At 38.6% G+C, this 18,297-nt stretch overlaps 1 protein-coding gene across 10 annotated transcripts in view; it reads right to left on the minus strand.

Annotated features, from left to right (window-relative positions):
• The window catches only part of usp34 (ubiquitin specific peptidase 34), a 292,582-nt gene that overhangs the window by 149,730 nt on the left and 124,555 nt on the right, over positions 1–18,297 (minus strand). For all 10 annotated transcript variants that reach the window (XM_063055969.1, XM_063055963.1, XM_063055961.1 and 7 more), the window contains 3 exons: positions 12,004–12,163; positions 9,072–9,198; positions 846–993 (listed from right to left, as the gene is read on the minus strand). In XM_063055969.1, the coding sequence (XP_062912039.1) occupies positions 846–993; positions 9,072–9,198; positions 12,004–12,163 (435 nt within the window). The remainder of the gene's footprint in view (positions 1–845; positions 994–9,071; positions 9,199–12,003; positions 12,164–18,297) is intronic.

Consider the following 18,297-nt stretch of genomic DNA (forward strand, 5'->3'; position numbering starts at 1 on the left):
TTTTGATACAATATGCATCTGTGGATATTAACCTCCCAACTATGAACTTTTTTTCAGCCATGACTCAGTGATGCCCCCATCACACCTGCCAATCTCTAAATGCACAACAAGATCATCTACCTTATTCTGCATGTGTGCATTCAAATATACCACCTTCAGTCCTGTATTTGTCACCCTTTTGGATCTTGTCCCCACGTTACATTGCAAGTCATCCCACTGACTTCAATTTTGCCCTATCATCAGCCTGTCCCTTCCTGACAATCTCACTGCACACTATATCTACCTTCATACCAACTGCCCATCCTCAGCTTATCACTCTGCTTCCCATCCCCTTGCCAATTCAGATTTAACCTCCCCAACAGCTCTAGCAAATCTGCCCACAAGGATATTGGACCCTTTGTGTTCTCGTGTAACCCAAACTCTGTGGGAAATACTTCAACATGCATGATAAGACAAATGAAAACAAAACAACAGGAGCAAAGCAGGAATTAAGGTTAACTAATTAATTCATTTATGAGTAGAGGAATAGGAATAGAAAATATAGCTGAGCGATTTCAAGAAATAGACATAAATGTGAGTTACCTACAGGTGCAAGAGATCGATAAACGATGTGCTGGTACAGAAGGCAAAGATATACAGGAACAGGTGAAGTAAAGAAAGTTGGCAGAAAAGAAAAAAAAACTAGAGGAAATGATCATAACTGGAGCTCAAAATAAGCAGCTACTCCAAATGTAGATTAGCTGTACTGGCAGAGCCAGTAATACATTAAGATCGTCGGAATGTCTGGAGTAGTGTGATAGTTTAAGGAAAAGATAAGTAATATATATGCTCTTAATTATACACACCAGTAAAGTCTCCTTGTCGGCTGCTTTGGCCAAATTCCTGAAGCTGAGCTTGTTGACTCATTTGTTCCTTTTGCAGATTCTCATACCAGTGGGTAACTTCAGCCCTTAAGTCTGCAACTTGGTCACTAGGATACATTTCAATAGTCATCTACAAAGTAAAGTTAATGAAAAATACAACAAATAAAATCAATGGCACACCAATTTTTTAAAGCAATCACACGTTAAACATTTTACATTTACTTATTTAGATCACCTTACTTTTTGGCAAACATATAATAAATTATAACAAAAAAAATCAGCTGTACTTATACACACAAAAATTGCGGGAGGAACTAGCAGACCAGGCAGCATTTATGGAAAAGAGTATAGTCGATGTTTTGGGCCGAGTCCAAAACAACAACTATACTTTTTTCCATAGATGCTGCCTGGCCTGCTGAGTTCTTCCAGCATTTTGTGTGTGTTGCTTGGATTTCCAGTATCGGCAGATTTTCTTTTGCTTGTAATCTCTACCTATACAACTCTTTATGTTAATATATTCACAAAAATTGAAAATAAATCAGAATTGTTTTTGTAACTGAAGGAGAACTGGAACCATCCCACAATTGTTTCACAACTATGAGTAACTGCACTTTAAAGTATAATAGCTATTATTTAAATCAAAGAAATAGATATTATGTTTGCAAACTCTTGCTTACATAGGTATCTTTTAAAATGCTGATACTCAAAAAATATTGAAAACTTAATCTAATATAATCTATTGTTGCCATTTGCTATCAGTACTATGTATAAATATACTATGAACAGAAAAAGATGCTACGTCCAAGTTGTAAGAATAAAGCTATTGATCAATACAGCATACATACAGACGCTTCAAACCAACCAGCCCATAGTGACCACAGTGCTCACTCAGGCAGCCTCAATTTCCTGCGGTCTGCCCACAGTTTGTAATAATGACGGGTGACTAACATTCTTCAATGCTGTTGTTTGCCTGAGAACATACAACCACTGTCGCAGCTGAATCTGCTTTATATCATCAGCTGTTAGCATATTTTTCAATGCATTACTATCACTAGTAAACCCAGCATTTAGTGCCTATTCCTAACTGGGCCTGAGTAGCTGAGTACCTTTTGCAGCCATTTTGGAGGGTAGTTGCCAGTCAATCAAAGTATTTTGGATATAGAGCCACATACAAACCATACTAAAATATACTAATAAGGCAGCTGCTTGAAAAAAAAACACAACAGCCAATCATATTTTCAGGATAGCTAATTATTAAATCCCAGATCACACTGTGAAATGACACTAAAATTTTTAGCTGCCACACTGGGATTTTGCACTCCTGCTACCAGGTCATTACTCCACAGCTCTTGACCACCAGTCAAGTAAATTAATCACTATGCCATCATTCCCTTTAATGGTCATTTCCTTATGAGACAGTAACTTTCAGTGTTAAAACCTTCACTTTCCAACCCTACTCTTGGAACTCAATTCCCTTACTGAGCTTTGAAAATGTTATGGAATTTAGCGTCCACAGCTTTTGGAATCAAGAATCTTCCACAGACTCCAACAACTCCAAACATCGAGAGTATTTTTTTTTTCTCATTTTCCCCCATTATTTTGAGACAAAGGCTTTTGAACCTCAACACTCCTGTGAGGGGAAACATCCTCCCGGCATTCACTTTGTCAAGTTCCTTCAAAATTTGAAATATTTCAAAAGGATTGTGTCCAATTATTCTAAATTCCAATGAGTATACACCCAAACTGTTCAACCTTTTCTCGTAAGTAAATCCCCTTGTTTGCAGGATCATCTAAGTGATTTTCCCCTGAACTGCCTTCATTGATACCATATCTTTCCTTAAGTTATGGACTAAAGCTGTAAAGAATATTCAGTTATGATTTTACAAATGTCTGGTACTGTTGCAGAATGACTTCCCTACTTTTGTATTCCAAAACCCTTAAAATAAAAGCCAGCATTCCATCAGATATATTTCACACAATGCAGCATTTCTCCACCTAAATCTAAATGAAGCAATTTGTGCAAAACTAATAGGCAAAGGAAATGAGCTTTGAAAATCTAATCTTCCTCATTCTTTGAATTCTAATTAATGTACAAATCAGATATTAAAATACAGGGTAAACTAACTGGCTACGATTCTGCATGGTGTTTTGTCCGACTAAGAAACTATCACAGTAGTAATGATTATAATACCCATACAAAGCCCTTAAGCCTGCACCATAGTTCAGTGATCTAAAGAATAAATAGCAAAGAGTGAGCTAATAAATGACAAATTAAAAATTGAATTAAGCAAAGAGATTGGAAATGTCAAAGTATCTGCAAAAATTATGACCAAACAACTTTACAAGTGAATTGTATTGAAGAACTACCCAATTTGGTGACGTATTCTTTTTTTTTGATCAGCATTAGATACTTGTTTTGTCAAGATTGTCAAATATAGAAGTCTGCAAATCAGTCTCAAGCAGGGAACGTGAGAAAACGGAAGCAAACAGCCAAGTCTTCAGACATAAGCATCTCTGCTATATTGAATTGAAATGACTATTTCTTACATCCTTCACATACATGAGGAATAAAAATCTTTATATTACGTCTCCATCTAAATATGCCATGTGCGATCATAGTAATTTATAATAATTTATAATAATTTATAATAAATAGAACAGTCAATGTAATATAGAGTACAATCATATCAGCCTGTTGGCCTGGTGGAAGAAGCTGTCCCGGAGCCTGTTGGTCCTGGCTTTTATGCTGCGGTACCGCTTCCCAGATGGTAGCAGCTGGAACAGATTGTAGTTGGGATGACTTGGGTCCCCAATGATCCAACGGGCCCTTTTTACACACCTGTCTTTGTAAATGTCCTGAATCATGGGAAGTTCACAACTACAGATGCGCTGGGCTGTCCGCACCACTCTCTGCAGAATTCTGAGATGAAGGGAGGTACAGTTCCCATACCAGGTAGCGATGCAATCAGTCAAGATGCTCTCAACTGTGCCCCTGTAGAAAGTTCTTAGGATTTGGGGGCCCATACCAAACTTCCTCAACCGTCTGAGGTGAAAGAGGCTCTAATGCCTTTTTCATCACACAGCTGTGTGTACAGACCATGTGAGGTCCTCGGTGATGCGGATGCCAAGGAACTTGAAGCTGCTTACCCTCTCAACCCAAGATCCATTGATGTCAATTGATGCCCATCTCCTTTCCTTCTGTAATCCACAACCAACTTCTTTGTTTTAGCGACACTGAGGGAGAAGTCGTTTTCTTGACACCACTGTGTCAGAGAGATGACTTCTTCCCTGCAGGCCACCTCATTGCTGTTTGAGGTAAGGCCAATCAATGTGATGTTGTCGGCAAATTTAATTAGCAGGTTGGAGCTGTGGGTGGCGATACAGCCATGGGTATACGGGGGGGTAAAGAAGTTGGACTAATTTACTGACCTTCAAGTTCAGCCTTTCCAGTTACAAGTAAGCAAAATAGTTTAATAATTGCAGAAAGAATAAGTATTGAATATACATCTTAAAATAATTGCAAATTACAATTCTGTTAATGCAGTTTACGGACTCAGTTGATCTATCTGATTGGAACTGGGGGGGGGGTAATTGTCACGCAACACACACAAAATACTGGTAGAACACAGCAGGCCAGGCAGCATCTATAGGAAAAGGTACAGTTGACGTTTCGGGCCAAGACCAAAGTAGTCCTGACGAAGGGTCTCGGTCCCAAACGTAGACTGTACCTCTTCCAATAGATACTGCCTGGCCTGCTGTGATCTACCAGCATATTGTGAGTGTTGCTTGAATTTCCAGCTTCTGCAAATATTCTCGTGCTTGCAGTTAATTGTCACTGTCATTCTGTAAGACTGGAAAGAAAAGTTTCCAAGTTCATAGTTAATTCCCAGTTTCCAGGATATAAAGTGTACATAGTTCTAACATTTTTCTGTCATTCACTCTTTGAGTTTTTTCTCCTCTTCATTTCATGACAGTCTGTGAAGAGTAAGGATTTCAGGTTCTATACTGTATACATTCCCTGACATGAAAATGAACCACTGAGGTTCCAGTGATGTCATCGTTCAGAATGGCAGCTTAAATCAACAGCTCCTCTGGAAAACGCATATTTTGCCCCGTTAATCCATCAAATATAAGATCTTTCGAAAATATCTGAATCGATAAGGGAGGCAAGAATGGGGAAAAAGAATGGAGATTTTAGAAAAAGCACCACTACGGAACCAATGGAAGAGAGAGGTACAACGAACGGCTCTCCTGCACATGCGCGTGGCAGTGAAGCTGGTGCTGGGCCTTGTGCAGGTGAAGCAGCAAATATGATAAGGATTCTGGAAGAGCTAAGGGAAGTCAAAAAAGATATAAAACAGCAACTAAATGATATAAAGTCAGAGCTCGCCAACGTCAATCAGAAAATAGGGGTGGCAGAGACTCGAATAGAGAAGGTGGAAGATCGCATGTAAAACGTGAAACAGATACTAAGTAAGACGATAAAAATATTAAATCAACAGGGAAGTAAATTGCTTGACCAGGAGGGAAGATCGCGACAGAAAAATATCAGGATTTATAATGTTCCCGAAGAAGCGGAGGGATTGTCGGTGATAGACTTTGTAGAAAAGCTGCCGCGGGAAGCACTGGAGATTCCCCCGACTATGGAGATTGAAATTGAGAGGGCGTGTCATTTGCTCGTCCAGCAGTGTCCCGGAGACAGAGAAAGTAAGCCGCGCTGAATAGTACTTAAGATTCCTTCGATTCAAGAACAAGGTGGAGATTCTACGAAGGGCCTGGGGTAAGAAGAGTGTTTTTTGGAACAGGAAGTTAATATACTTCGATCATGATTACCCCACCCCCCCCGGCAGTCTTACAGAAACGAAAGGAACAAAGCAAAACGAATATTAAAGCGAGAAAGGATTAAATTCCAAACCCCGTACGCTGCTAAACTGGGGGTATTTTACCAAGAAGGAATACAACTATATTAGACGGTGGAAGAGGTGACTACAGACATGAAGAACAGAGGACTGCCCATTAGCGTGGTCAAACCGAGGGAAAGTCTGGCTAAGCAATTATCCCGATCTGCTTGGGAAATAGTAAGAGAATCGAGAAAGCAGGGGACGGGAGCAGGACAAGAGAAGGATATTAGGAAGAGACTGAGAGTTCTCTGAGGACAGCCCTCACCTCCTCCAGAAGAGCCATAAGGTTTGGCTAACTTTAAAAGTGCTGATAAACTAAACGGAAGCAGAAACAGATGGTGATATACCTATTTCGAGAAATACATATTATAATGCTGATTTTATATTACTCAATTTTTTTAAATTCATTCATTCATTCCTTTTTGCCCACCTAAATGAGAATATATACATGGGAGGAATACACAGGAAAATCATTTCTGTGTAATGGACATAGATTTTTTTTATACTTACTTTTATAGGTATTGCAGTAGGGGCCCTCAACTCACAGGTAGGAGGGGCTATCCCCCACGGCTAGACGTTTCTTCTAGCTCAACCCAGGGTAATCTAGAGACCCCGAGCCTTGGAATCACACCTTTGTGACCTTTTTTTTTATTATTCGCGTTTCTTGGCTTGTATTTGTTCAGGGAATAGATCGATTAAGTTATATTCTGTAAATTTCAATGATATACTAACAGATAAATACACATGGCTACGGACAAAGTAAAATTCATTTCTTTTAATGTCAATGGGCTGTTGAATCCAGTCAAGCGCAGTAAAATTCTATCAAAAATGAAAAAAGAACAAGTCCATGTAGTATATTTACAGGAAACTCACTTAAGTGATAAAAAGCATGGAAGATTAAAGAGAATGGCTTCAATAATTTATTTTTCTCCTCATATAAATCAGAACATAGAAGAGGAGTTGCTATTCTCTCTCAAGCAAGCTAAATTTTGAAAAAGTATTCGAAATAGGAGATAACTACTACTACGTCGACTCAGGCCTAGGGGGCCGGTGTCAGGCGTTAAGGCATTAAGGAGATAAGGAGGGCAGATATATTCTGGTAAGGGGGAATATAGATGGAAATCCAGTTACTTTATTGAATCTATACGCACCACCAGGAAGTGATATTAGTTTCTTCCAGAAAATTATTAATATTATGATAACGCAAACAGAAGGTCTCTTGTTATGTGGGGGAGACTTAAATTTACAATTACAACCAAAGTCAGACTCTTCCAATAGAAAAACTTATGAAACAAAGTCCTTACATAAGAAAGTTAACACTCTTTTTGAGGATGTTAGTCTAATTGATATATGAAGAGACCTTTTCCCAGACAGAAGGGATTACACTCATTATTCTGCCCCCCATTCTTTATATACAAGTATAGACTATTTCATAACATTTGGAAAAGATAGAGACAAAATAATCACCTGTGGAATTGGGACAATAGATGTAAGTGACCATGCACCTATATATTTATCTGTTGATTTTGACCTACAATCAAAGAATACTATTTGGAAACTAAATGCAAGTCTACTCAATGATCCCTATTTTAAGGAATAAATTTTTTTTAAAAATTGGTTTTTACTTAGAATTCAATGATAATGAAGAGGTTTCACCTCCCATTCAATGGGATACTCTGAAGGCTGTCTTAAGAGGGAAAATTATAGTGATATCTTTATATAAGAAAAAAAATAAGGAATAAAACGTTAAAGGAATTACAAAATAAGCTGAAGGAACTAAAAAAAAAACACAAATTAAGTTTGGCACAGGATTCACTAGAGGAAATATTTAAAAATTAAGAAATTAATAATTGGCTACACAAAAAAATAGAAAAAAATTAATGTTTCTGAAACAGAGACACTATGAAAGTGAATTTAAATCTATGAAAATACTGGCCTGGAAAAAATAGCAGAAAACATAATTCACAGAATTAGAGATCCAAGAACAAAAGTGATAATAAAAAATAAGCTAAGTGAAATTCAAGACGCTTTTGAAATGTTTTACAAAACTCTATATTCCAAAGTTCCAGGCATAAGCATAACCCAAATTGACACTTTCCTGAATTCTTCAGAGTTACCCACTTTAAGCAAAGAACAAAATAGAACAATGACTGCTGACATAACTGAGGTTGAACTAAAAACTGCAATTAGTAAGCTTAAATTAAGCAAGTCACCAGGATCAGATGGATATACGGTAGAGTGGCATAAAGAGTTTGTTTAGAAGTGAGTTAATTCCTATTTTACTCCCCACACTGAACTGGGCCCTAAGAAAGGCGCAAATGCCACCCAGCTGGAAGGAGGTGATAATCTCTGCTATACCGAAAGAAAGCAAGGATAAAATGGAATGTGGGTCATTTAGACCAATATCTGTTCTTAATGTGGATTATAGAATATTTACCTCCATCATGGCCAAACAATTAAAAGAGTTTCTACCCACACTGATACATAATGATCAGACAGGCTTTATACAACAACACCAAACACAAGACAATATACGAAGGACACGTCACATTGTGGATCATATAAAAAAAATGAAATTGAAGCAATAGTGATATGTGTGGACACTGAAAAGGCATTTTGATTCGGTTAATTAGAATTTTCTTTACAGAGTTTTACATAGATTTGGTCTACATGACAAAATTATTTAAACTATACAGGCACTATACGACAATCCTACTGCCAGGATTAAAATCAATGGATATTTATTTAATAGTTTTACCCTAGAAAGGGGCACGAGACAGGGTTGTGCATGGTCACAAGTCAATGAATATGTTGTAAAAAAAAAATCACTCCGTATTCTGTACATAGTTTTCTTCTTTCGATTGTTCTTTCTTTCTTCTCCTTTCTATAAGTGCATACCTCAGATAAATATTATGTGGAGATTTGTGACAAATATGATTATATGATATATATGTACAGTATCTGAAATACATCTTATGGAAATGTTTGTTTGATGATGAATTCAATAAAAATTACAAAAAAAAAAGAAAATGAACCACTGAATCATTGAATATGACAGAAGCAAGTGTGTATCCTCACTGAACTTTTCAATGAATCTACACAGTAGTTTTAACAGCGAGAAAACTGTATACTTTTAGGAATGCAGCATGAAGTCAGAACATTAATGTAGTGCTCCAAGTCAAATAATTTTGCAGCAACTGCATATATTACTTACCTGAACAGATACATTTGGTCCAAATTATACACTTAAATTGGCCCATACTAAAGATTTGTACTACTTATCAATAACTCACAAAATTTTAATTACCTTATCTGGCAGCCCTGCTGGTTGACAAACAATTCGTAACGGTAAGGACTGCTTATCACTAAGGGCTTTTAAGTGACTGCTAATACCCGTACCCTCTATCTGCCACTGCCGTAAATGGTAAGCAAACCTATGGGAACAATGAAAAGAAAAACACAAATACTTTCTTTTAAATATACTGTCGATTCAACATGAAAAGATAAAATTTCTGGATTAAAATTTTATTTAAGAAATTTTTTTAGAACAAAGCAGTAATAATTTCTATTACATTTTCATTGTAAAAGATTGTCAAAGTCCACCAATTTTCAATGCATTACTTAATTTTCTTTTTCTTTGGCGTGTGCCTGCGTGCGTGCGTGCGTGTCTGCATATGCGTGCATGCCCATCTGTGCGTCTGCGTCTGTGTGCCCGCGATGATGTCTTTTTCATGGCTTTTTACAGGGCGTGGAGCGAGAGAGAGACTGTGAGGCACGTCACTCCTCACACAGACATTTTCACAGTATTTTCCCTCTATTTTACGAGGTTGAGTTGTGATCTCACACTCAACCTGGCATGGATGGAAAGCGTACTCGGGGGCTGACCCAACTAGTTTGGAACCCAGGAACTTCCACTCCTGGGTCCGGCGCCAATGTCGCTGTGCCACCAGCTGGCCCACATTACTTAATTTTCAATGGAATCAATACTTTTTACTAGTTCCAACATTTCAGTAAATGGCTGTTTTTGGGGGAAAAAAATATAAGGCAGCACCCTCTACAATTGCAAAACAAGTTTGTGAACCCTTTGCAATTACCTGGTTTTCTGCATTACTAACATGTGGTCTGATCTTCATCTAAGTCACAATAATAGACAAACACTATCTGCCTAAATAAATAACGCACAAACAATTGTACTACTTCTTATCATTACTGAGTTCACCATTTAAACAATCACAGTTTAGGTTCAAAAATGTATGTGAACCTCTGGGGTAATGCCTTCTACAAAAGCTAGTTGGAATCAGGTTTTCCTATCAATGAATTGAGATTGGAGGAGTGAGTTGTAGAGGTGCCCTGCCCTGTGAAACAGATACACAAAGTCAGGTTACTGACAAAGCCTGTGCTTCTCAAGAAAGATCTCTATATGTGCACCATGACTCAATCAAAACAATTTGCAGAAGACCTCAGGAGAAGAATTGTAGAGATGCATGACACTGGAACAGGCTAGAAAAGCATTTCTAAAGACATGAGTGTTCATCAGTCCACAGTAAGAGAAATTGTTTCCAAATAGAGGGAATTCAGTACTGTTGCCAGTCTCCCAAGGAGTGGACATCCTGCATAGATCACACCAAGAGCACAACGTGCAATGCTGAGGGAGGTGAAAAAAGGAAAGCACCGAACAAGAATTGCAAAGACCACCTGTATGTTTCACAACAGTCTGGACAATATTCTGTGGACAGATGAGACAAAAGTTCAACTTATTGACAGAAATGCACACTGCTATATTTGGAGGAAAATGGCACTGCACACAAACACCAAAATCTCATCATAATTGTGAAGCATGGTGTAAGGAGCATCATGGTTTGGGGCTGCTTTGCTGCCTCAGGGTCTGAACAGCTTGCAATCATTGAGGGAACAATGAATTCCAAATTGTATAAACACATTTCACAGGAGAATGTCAGGGTACCTGTCCATCACCTGAAGCTTAATAGAAGTTGGATGAGGCAACAAGACAATGATGAGAAACACAAGATTAAATCAATGACAAAATGGTTTAAAAAGAAGAAAATTTATGTTTTGAAATAGCCAGGTCAGAGTCCAGGTGTTAACCCAACTGAGATGCTGTGGTATCTCCTGAAGAGGGTTGTTCATACAAGCTGTCCCAGAAATATTGATGAACTGAAACAGTTTTGTATGGAGAAATGGTCTAAAATTCCTCCAAGCCTATGTGCAGGACTGATCAACAGTTACCGGAAACATTTGGCTGAAGTCATTCCTGTACAAGGGGCTCACACCAGTAACTGAAAGCAAAGGTTCACATACTTTTTCCAACAAATACATATAATATTGGATCATTTTTCTCAATAAATAAATGAACAATTATAATTTTTTTTGCGTTATTTATTTGATTCGGTTCTCTTTATTTAGTTTTAGGACTTATGTGAAGATTTGATCACATTTTAGGTCACATTTATGCAGAAATAAGAGAAAATTCTAATGGGTTCACAAACTTTTTAACACCACTGCACCTATCTGCTGGCAACCCAGCAAGATTGCATAACTAATCCTATTATTTTATGGACTGGCAGAATTTACAGTCTAACAATATCAGCTGCACATGTCACAGAGATGTGACAAAATTTTAGGCGTGCCAAAGTTTCAAATACATAAATAATGTTTTAATGAATAAAAAGGAAACAGCTAGTCTGATATGAAGTCCAGTGAAGCCTATTAAACAGTGTAGTGACACTGCATAAACACAAGTCCAGAAACAGCATAGTGGGGCAGTAGTAGAGACACTTCCTCACAGCCACAGAGAGCCAGGTCCAATCCTGACAGTGGATGATGTCTATATGGAGCTTGCACATTCTCCCCGAGACATCCCGAGGTGCTTCAGTTTCCTCCACGTGCTAAAGGTATCCTAGTTGGTTGTTACTTGATGACTGTCAATTACTACTAGTGTGAGGTGACTGACAGAATCTGGAGGAAGTTGAAGAGAAAGTGGATGGAATAAAAAAACAGGATAAATGTAGTGTTAGTGTAAAATGGGTGGTGGACCCTCACTCAATCGGCTGAAACGCCTCTTTTCATGAAAGAGGGTGTATAAAAGAGTGGCGAAACTGAGGGGGCAGGGTGAAAACTGGTTATAAGAAGAGTCCATGAAAAGTTCCCAGAGTCTGAATTAAACACAAAGGGAAGCAAAGTACAACTTTTAAGCAACTTATATTCAAATAATTATTTACCTTCTCCTAAATGCTTCCAAGTGTGTTTTCAACATCAACAGTCCCCTTTCAATAATAGTAAGACTAGACTGCGGTTCTTTCTCAAGATTTTCTGATGCCATCATAAGGCTCTCCATACACTTACTGATAAATTCCTGCTCCTTCTCCAAGCCAGTTTTACCTGAAACAATTGTAAACTTATTTATTTGTGCATTATTCTTACATATTTTTGGATAATACAGTGAACATCAGTTAACTGGGACACACAGGACCAGTACATTTTGGCCCAATTAAACAGCAGTCATAATTAGCCATATTTTCATGGAAATAATTAAAAAGGTACCCAAAAAAGTGACAAACCTTCTGTTTAACTGAGCAACAAATTATGTATGCGGGGCGATTGATAAATTCATGGCCTAAGGTAGGCGGAGTCAATTTTAGAAAACCTAGCACATTTATTTTTCAACATAGTCTCCTCCTACATTTACACACTTAGTCCAACGGTCGTGTCACTAACACGAGGAGGGGACTATGTTGAAAAATAAATGTGCTACGTTTTCTAAAATTGACTCCTTCTACCTTAGGCTATGAACGTATCAATCACCCCTCGTATTTACATGAAACAAAAGAACAACTTAGAACATTACCAATACTACCGCAGTACTATAAAACTGTGTTGGTTCCAAATAGTTACCGTTGAAAGTGTTCATCCAGTGTACGCTGCATAATCTTTTGACTGTATATGAACAAAATCAGTGCAGACACTTAGTGTCGATAATGGACTGCCTTCATGCAATGCAATTGCTGATTGCATTTTACAAATCTTAATTTTCAGTGTAACATTCAAGATGATTGTTATTACCTTCAAATTCTTTCGTCGTTCCTAACTTGTTAAACAGGCTCAATAAACTGATTAGAAAAGCTGACTCTGTTATAGGAGTCAAACTGACAACACTGGAAGCTGTGGTAGAACAACAAAAGACCCTATGGGAAATCCTGGCAATTCTGGACAACATTTCTCACCCTCTGCACGCCACCTTAGCTGAACAGAAGAGCACTTTTAGTAACAGACTAGGACAACTGCACTGCACCAGAGAGCGCTACATAAGGTCAATCTTACCCTCGGCCATTAGGCTTTATGATGAGTCAACCTACAGCCGGGGAAGTGATGAACCCCTCCTGTTAGACTGCTTGAGGTAACTTATTTTTTAATCTTTCTTAATTCTCTTCTAATATTTGTATATTTCTGCACTGGTAATGCTACTATGACACTAATTTCCTCTGGGATCAATAAAGTATCTACCAGTGAAATTGTTTCATTTTCACTCATGGCTGTTTCTGGCATTTCCAAGCCTGACTGCTTGAAACAGCACTGAGCGAAACAGTTCTGAATTGTCCTACTGCTTATTTCTCACCAACCATCAGTGACAAAAATCACTGCTTTTTGAACAGAAGCCCATGTAACAGACACTATTTAAAGATTCTTCGCTCCAAGTACAGTGTAGTATCTAATGGTCAAACAAGTGCACACTACTGATGCTGGTTAGAACTGTTTGGCAACAGGTTCCTGTCTTAATTAAGAGGCAAAGTCCTCCAAATAAATGAAGGGAGCCTTGGCTATTTTCTCAATTAGTTTTTGTTTCTTAAAAGTTATCCCAAATAAGCCACTGTCTCAATTAATCAATGGCCCAATTAGTTGGAATCCACTCTCTACACAGATATTAAGATGTCAAGAACTCAATAAACATAAGTTAAGTGACTCGTAGGTAGGTGTTTCTTTGAGTTTTTATGTTTAACTAAGATACAAAGCGGAGCTGCCAGAAAGACACCTTTGTGGAAAGATTTAATTACATAACAAGTTTACATTGACATTTTTTCATTATAAATTTTTAAGTTTTATTATCAGCCGGCTGGATGAAGAAGCACAGAGTGGGCCTTGAATCATGTAATTATATAAAAGCTACTTTTGCTCATTCTACTTTCACTTCAACAAAAGTGAAAGTTTGAAGGATGAAATGATGACAAAAGGATGGAAGAGAAGTCAGGTGCTGTAATGTTTTGATATATCAGGTGATCATCACTGTTCCTTTTCATACCATGCTGAAGGCTATGACCTTTCTTAACTGTCACTGCTGTTTCTGAGCCCCTGTTTCAATGTCTTCTGATGTCCCTTAACTCTCATTTTTGGATACCATAAAGACTATAAAACTTAGGCGCAGAAACAGGCCATACAACTCATCGAGTCTGCTCTGCCATTCCATCATAGCTGATTTATTATCCCTCTCAGCCTCATTCTCCTGGCTTCTCCCCATAACCTTTGATGCCCTGACTAGAATCTGTTTAAAATATACTCAACGATGCGGCCTCCACAGCCATCTGTGGCAATGAATTCCACATATTCTCTACCCACTGGCTAAAGAAATTCCTCCTCATCGCTGTTCTAAATGGATGTGCCCTTTTGTCCTAGACACCCCCACCACAGGAAATATCCTCTCCACATCCGCTCTATCTCAGCCTTTCAATTTTCAATAGATTTCAATGAGATGCTCCTCCCCCATTCTTTTAAACTCCAGTGAGTATAGGCCGGAGCAACCAAACACTCCTCCCTCATAAGCTGATAACTTCATTCCCAGAATCATTCTCGTGAACCTCCTCTGGATCCCCTCCAACGTCAGCACATCTTTTTTCAGATAAGGGGCCCAAAACTGCTCACAATACTCCAAGTGCAGGTCTGACCAATGCCTTAAAAAGTCTCCGTATGAAATTTTTGCTCTTATATTCTAGTCCTCTTGAAATGAATGCTATCATTGCACTTGAACTTCCTTACCACCAAATTACACTGCAAGTTAACCTTTAGGGAATCCTGCATGAGGATTCTTGTCCCTTTGCACCTAAGATTTTTGAATTTTCTTGCCTTAGAATATCTAATAGTCTATGCCTTTTTTTCTTCTACCAAAGTGTTTGACCATACATTCTATTCCATATGCCACATATTCGCCCATTCTGCCAATCTATCTAAGTCTTTCTGCATACTTCCTGCCTCTTCAACTCTATCTGCCTGTCCACCTAATTTCATATAGTCTTTTAACATGGCCACAAAGCCATCAACTCCATCATCTATCATGACACATAACATGAAAAGAAATGGTCCCAACACTGACCACTGTGGAACACCACTAGTCAGCAGAAAAGGCACCCTTCATTCCCAATTTTTGCCTCCTGTCAGTCAGCCAATCTTCTATCCAAGCTATTATCTGTCCTGTTATACAATGGGCTCTTATCTCCTTAAGCAGCCTTGAGTGTAGCACCTTTACAAAACCCCTCTGAAAATCAAAGTATACACCATCCACTCATTCTCCTTTGTGTATTCTGCTTGTTAAGAATTCAAACAGGATTTTCCCCTTAAGGAAACTATGCTGACTCTGACCTACCTGTGTTTTCTCATGTGCCTCGAAGTACCATGAGAAGTCAGACTTGAAAATGGACTCCAACATCTTCCCAACCACTGAAATCATGCTAACTGGTCTATAATTTCCCTTCTTTAGCCTCCCTCCCTTCTTAAAGAGTGCACCGACATTTGCAATATTCCAGTCCTCTGGAACTATTATAGAATCCAGTGATCCTTAAAAGATCATTACTAATGCCTCCACAATCTCTTTAGCTACCTCTTTCAGAACCCTGGGATGCGGTAAATCTTGTGACTTATCAACCTTCAGACCACTTAGCTTCTCAAGCAGCTTCTTAGTAATAGCAACTATACTCACTTCTGTCCTGACACTCTTAAGTTTCTAGCATACTGCTGGTGTCTTCCTCAGTGAAAACTGATGCAAAATACTTTATAAGTTTGTCTGCCATTTCTTTGTTGTGCAATACTATCTCAGTAGTGCCATTTTCCAGCAGTCTGATATTTACTCTGGCCTCTCTTTTACTCTTTCCATAACTGAAAAATACTTTTGATATACACTTTAATATTTTGGGCTAGTTCATCCTTATGTTTCATCTTTTCTCTCCTAATGGTTATTTTTGTTGCTTTCTGTTGGTTTTTAAATGCTACCTAATCTTCTAATTTCCCACTAACTTTTGCCGTTATATTCCCTCTCTTTTGCTTTTATGCCATCTTTGACTCCCCTCATCAGTCATGGTTGCTTCATCCCCGCTTTAGAATATTTCTTCATCTTTGGGATGTATCTATCCTGCTCCTTTCAATTTGTTCCCAGAAACTCGTCATTGTTGTTCTGCCATCATTCTTGACAGTGCTTTCTTCCAAACAAGTTCCTCTCTCGTGCTTCTGTAATCTCCTTAACTCCATTGTAATAATGATACATCCAACTTTAGCTTCTTCCTCTCAAACTGCAGTCTTTACATTAAGCTTCCTCATCAAATCTTAATCATTAAAGAACACCCAATACAGAATTTCCATTCCCTAAATGGGTTCAACTTCAAACTGCTTCAAAAATCCAACTTGGAGGCAATCAACAAATTCCATATCTTGGGATCCAACACCAACCCGATTTTCCCAATTTACCTGAAAAGTGAAACCCCCAAGACAATTGTAACATTGCCCTTTTTACATATCTTTTCAATTTCCCATTGTAATTTGTACCCCACATCTTGGCTGCTGTTGGAGGCCTGTATATAACCCCCATCAGGGTGTTTTTACCCTTGCAGTTTCTTAATTCTACCTGTAAGGATTCTACCTCCTCCGATTCTATGTCACCTCTTTCTAAGGATTTAATTTCATTTTTTACCAGCAGAATCATCCCACCCCCTCTGCATACCTGCCTGTCCTTTCGATACAATATGTATTCTTGAATGTTAAGCTCCCAACTTTTTCAGCCACGACTTAGCAATGCCCACAATGTCATACCTGCCAATCTCTAACTGGTCTACAAGATAATCTACCCTTTTCAGTATACCATGTGCATTCTAATGTAACACCTTCAGTCCTCTATTCATCACTCTTTTTGATTTTGCTCCCATGTAAAAACATCAACTCATCTCGCCTCCATCACTGTGCGAGTGGGAAGAAGGGGAGAAGGAAAAAAGATGGCAAACTATCAAAACAGCCACTACACAACCATTCCCACCCCTACAAACATGGGCCCAATGTCCTTGCCAAGATGCCTCTCTCTTCCCTTCCCCACTGGCAATCTCCCCACCAACCCCAACTCACCGTCGAGATCTCCGCACTATGATGGGAATATACAGAAGAATATATTCTGTCACACACCATGTCCTATGGGAATTCTTTGAGGAGAATACAAGTAGGATAGATAGAGGGGATGCAGTGGATGTTGTATATTTGGATTTTCAGAAGGCCTTTGACAAGGTGCCACACATAAGGCTACTTACCAAGTTAAGAACCCATAGCATTACAGGAAAGTTACTGGCATGGTTAGAGCATTGCTGATTGGTAGGAGGCAGCGAGTGGGAATAAAAGGATCCTTTTCTGGGTGGCTATCGGAGACTAAGGGTGTTCTGTAGGGGTCGTTGTTGAGACTGCTTCTTTTTATGATTTATATGATGGAACAGATGGCTTTGTTGCCAAATTTGCAGATGATACAAAGGTTGGAGGAGGGCAGGTAGAGTTGAGGAAGCAGGCAGGCTACAGAAGGACTTAGATTAAGAGAATAGGCAAGGAAATGGCAAATGAAATCCAATGTTGGAAAATGCACGGTAATGCACTTTGATAGTAGAAATAAATGTGCGAACTACTTTCTAAACGGGGAGAAATCCAAAAAACTAAGATGCAAAGCAACTTGGAAGTCCTTGTGCAGAACACCCCAAAGGTTAATGCAGGTTGAGTCGGTGGTGAGGAAGGCAAATGCAGTGTTAGCATTCATTTCAAAAGATCTTGAATACAAGAGCAGGGATGTGATGCTGAGGCTTTATAAGGCACTGGTGAGGTATTGTGAAAAGTTTTGGGCTCCTCATTTAAGATATGCAGGCAGTGGAAAGGGTTCAGAGGAGGTTCACAGGGATGATTCCAGGAATGAAAGGGTTATCACACGAGGAACGTTTGGTGGCTCTGTGTCTGTACAGTATCAAAGGATAAAGGGAGTAGGCTGGGGTGTGGGGCTGAGGAGGAGATATAAGTATCAGCCATGATTGAATGGTGGAGCAGATCCAATGGGTCAAATGGCCTAATTCTGCTCCTATGTCTTATGGTCCTACATCTTAAGGCTCACATGATAGATGTTTGGAGATCCTTCAATAAAGTCTGTCACAGGTAAGTTGGAGAGTACCTGCACTGCATCAACAATAAAATTTCATATTTTATTCTATAAGTAATTGCATTATAAACCATAACATTTA

Source organism: Mobula hypostoma, chromosome 8, assembly GCF_963921235.1.
Source record: "Mobula hypostoma chromosome 8, sMobHyp1.1, whole genome shotgun sequence".
NCBI lineage: Eukaryota > Metazoa > Chordata > Chondrichthyes > Myliobatiformes > Myliobatidae > Mobula > Mobula hypostoma.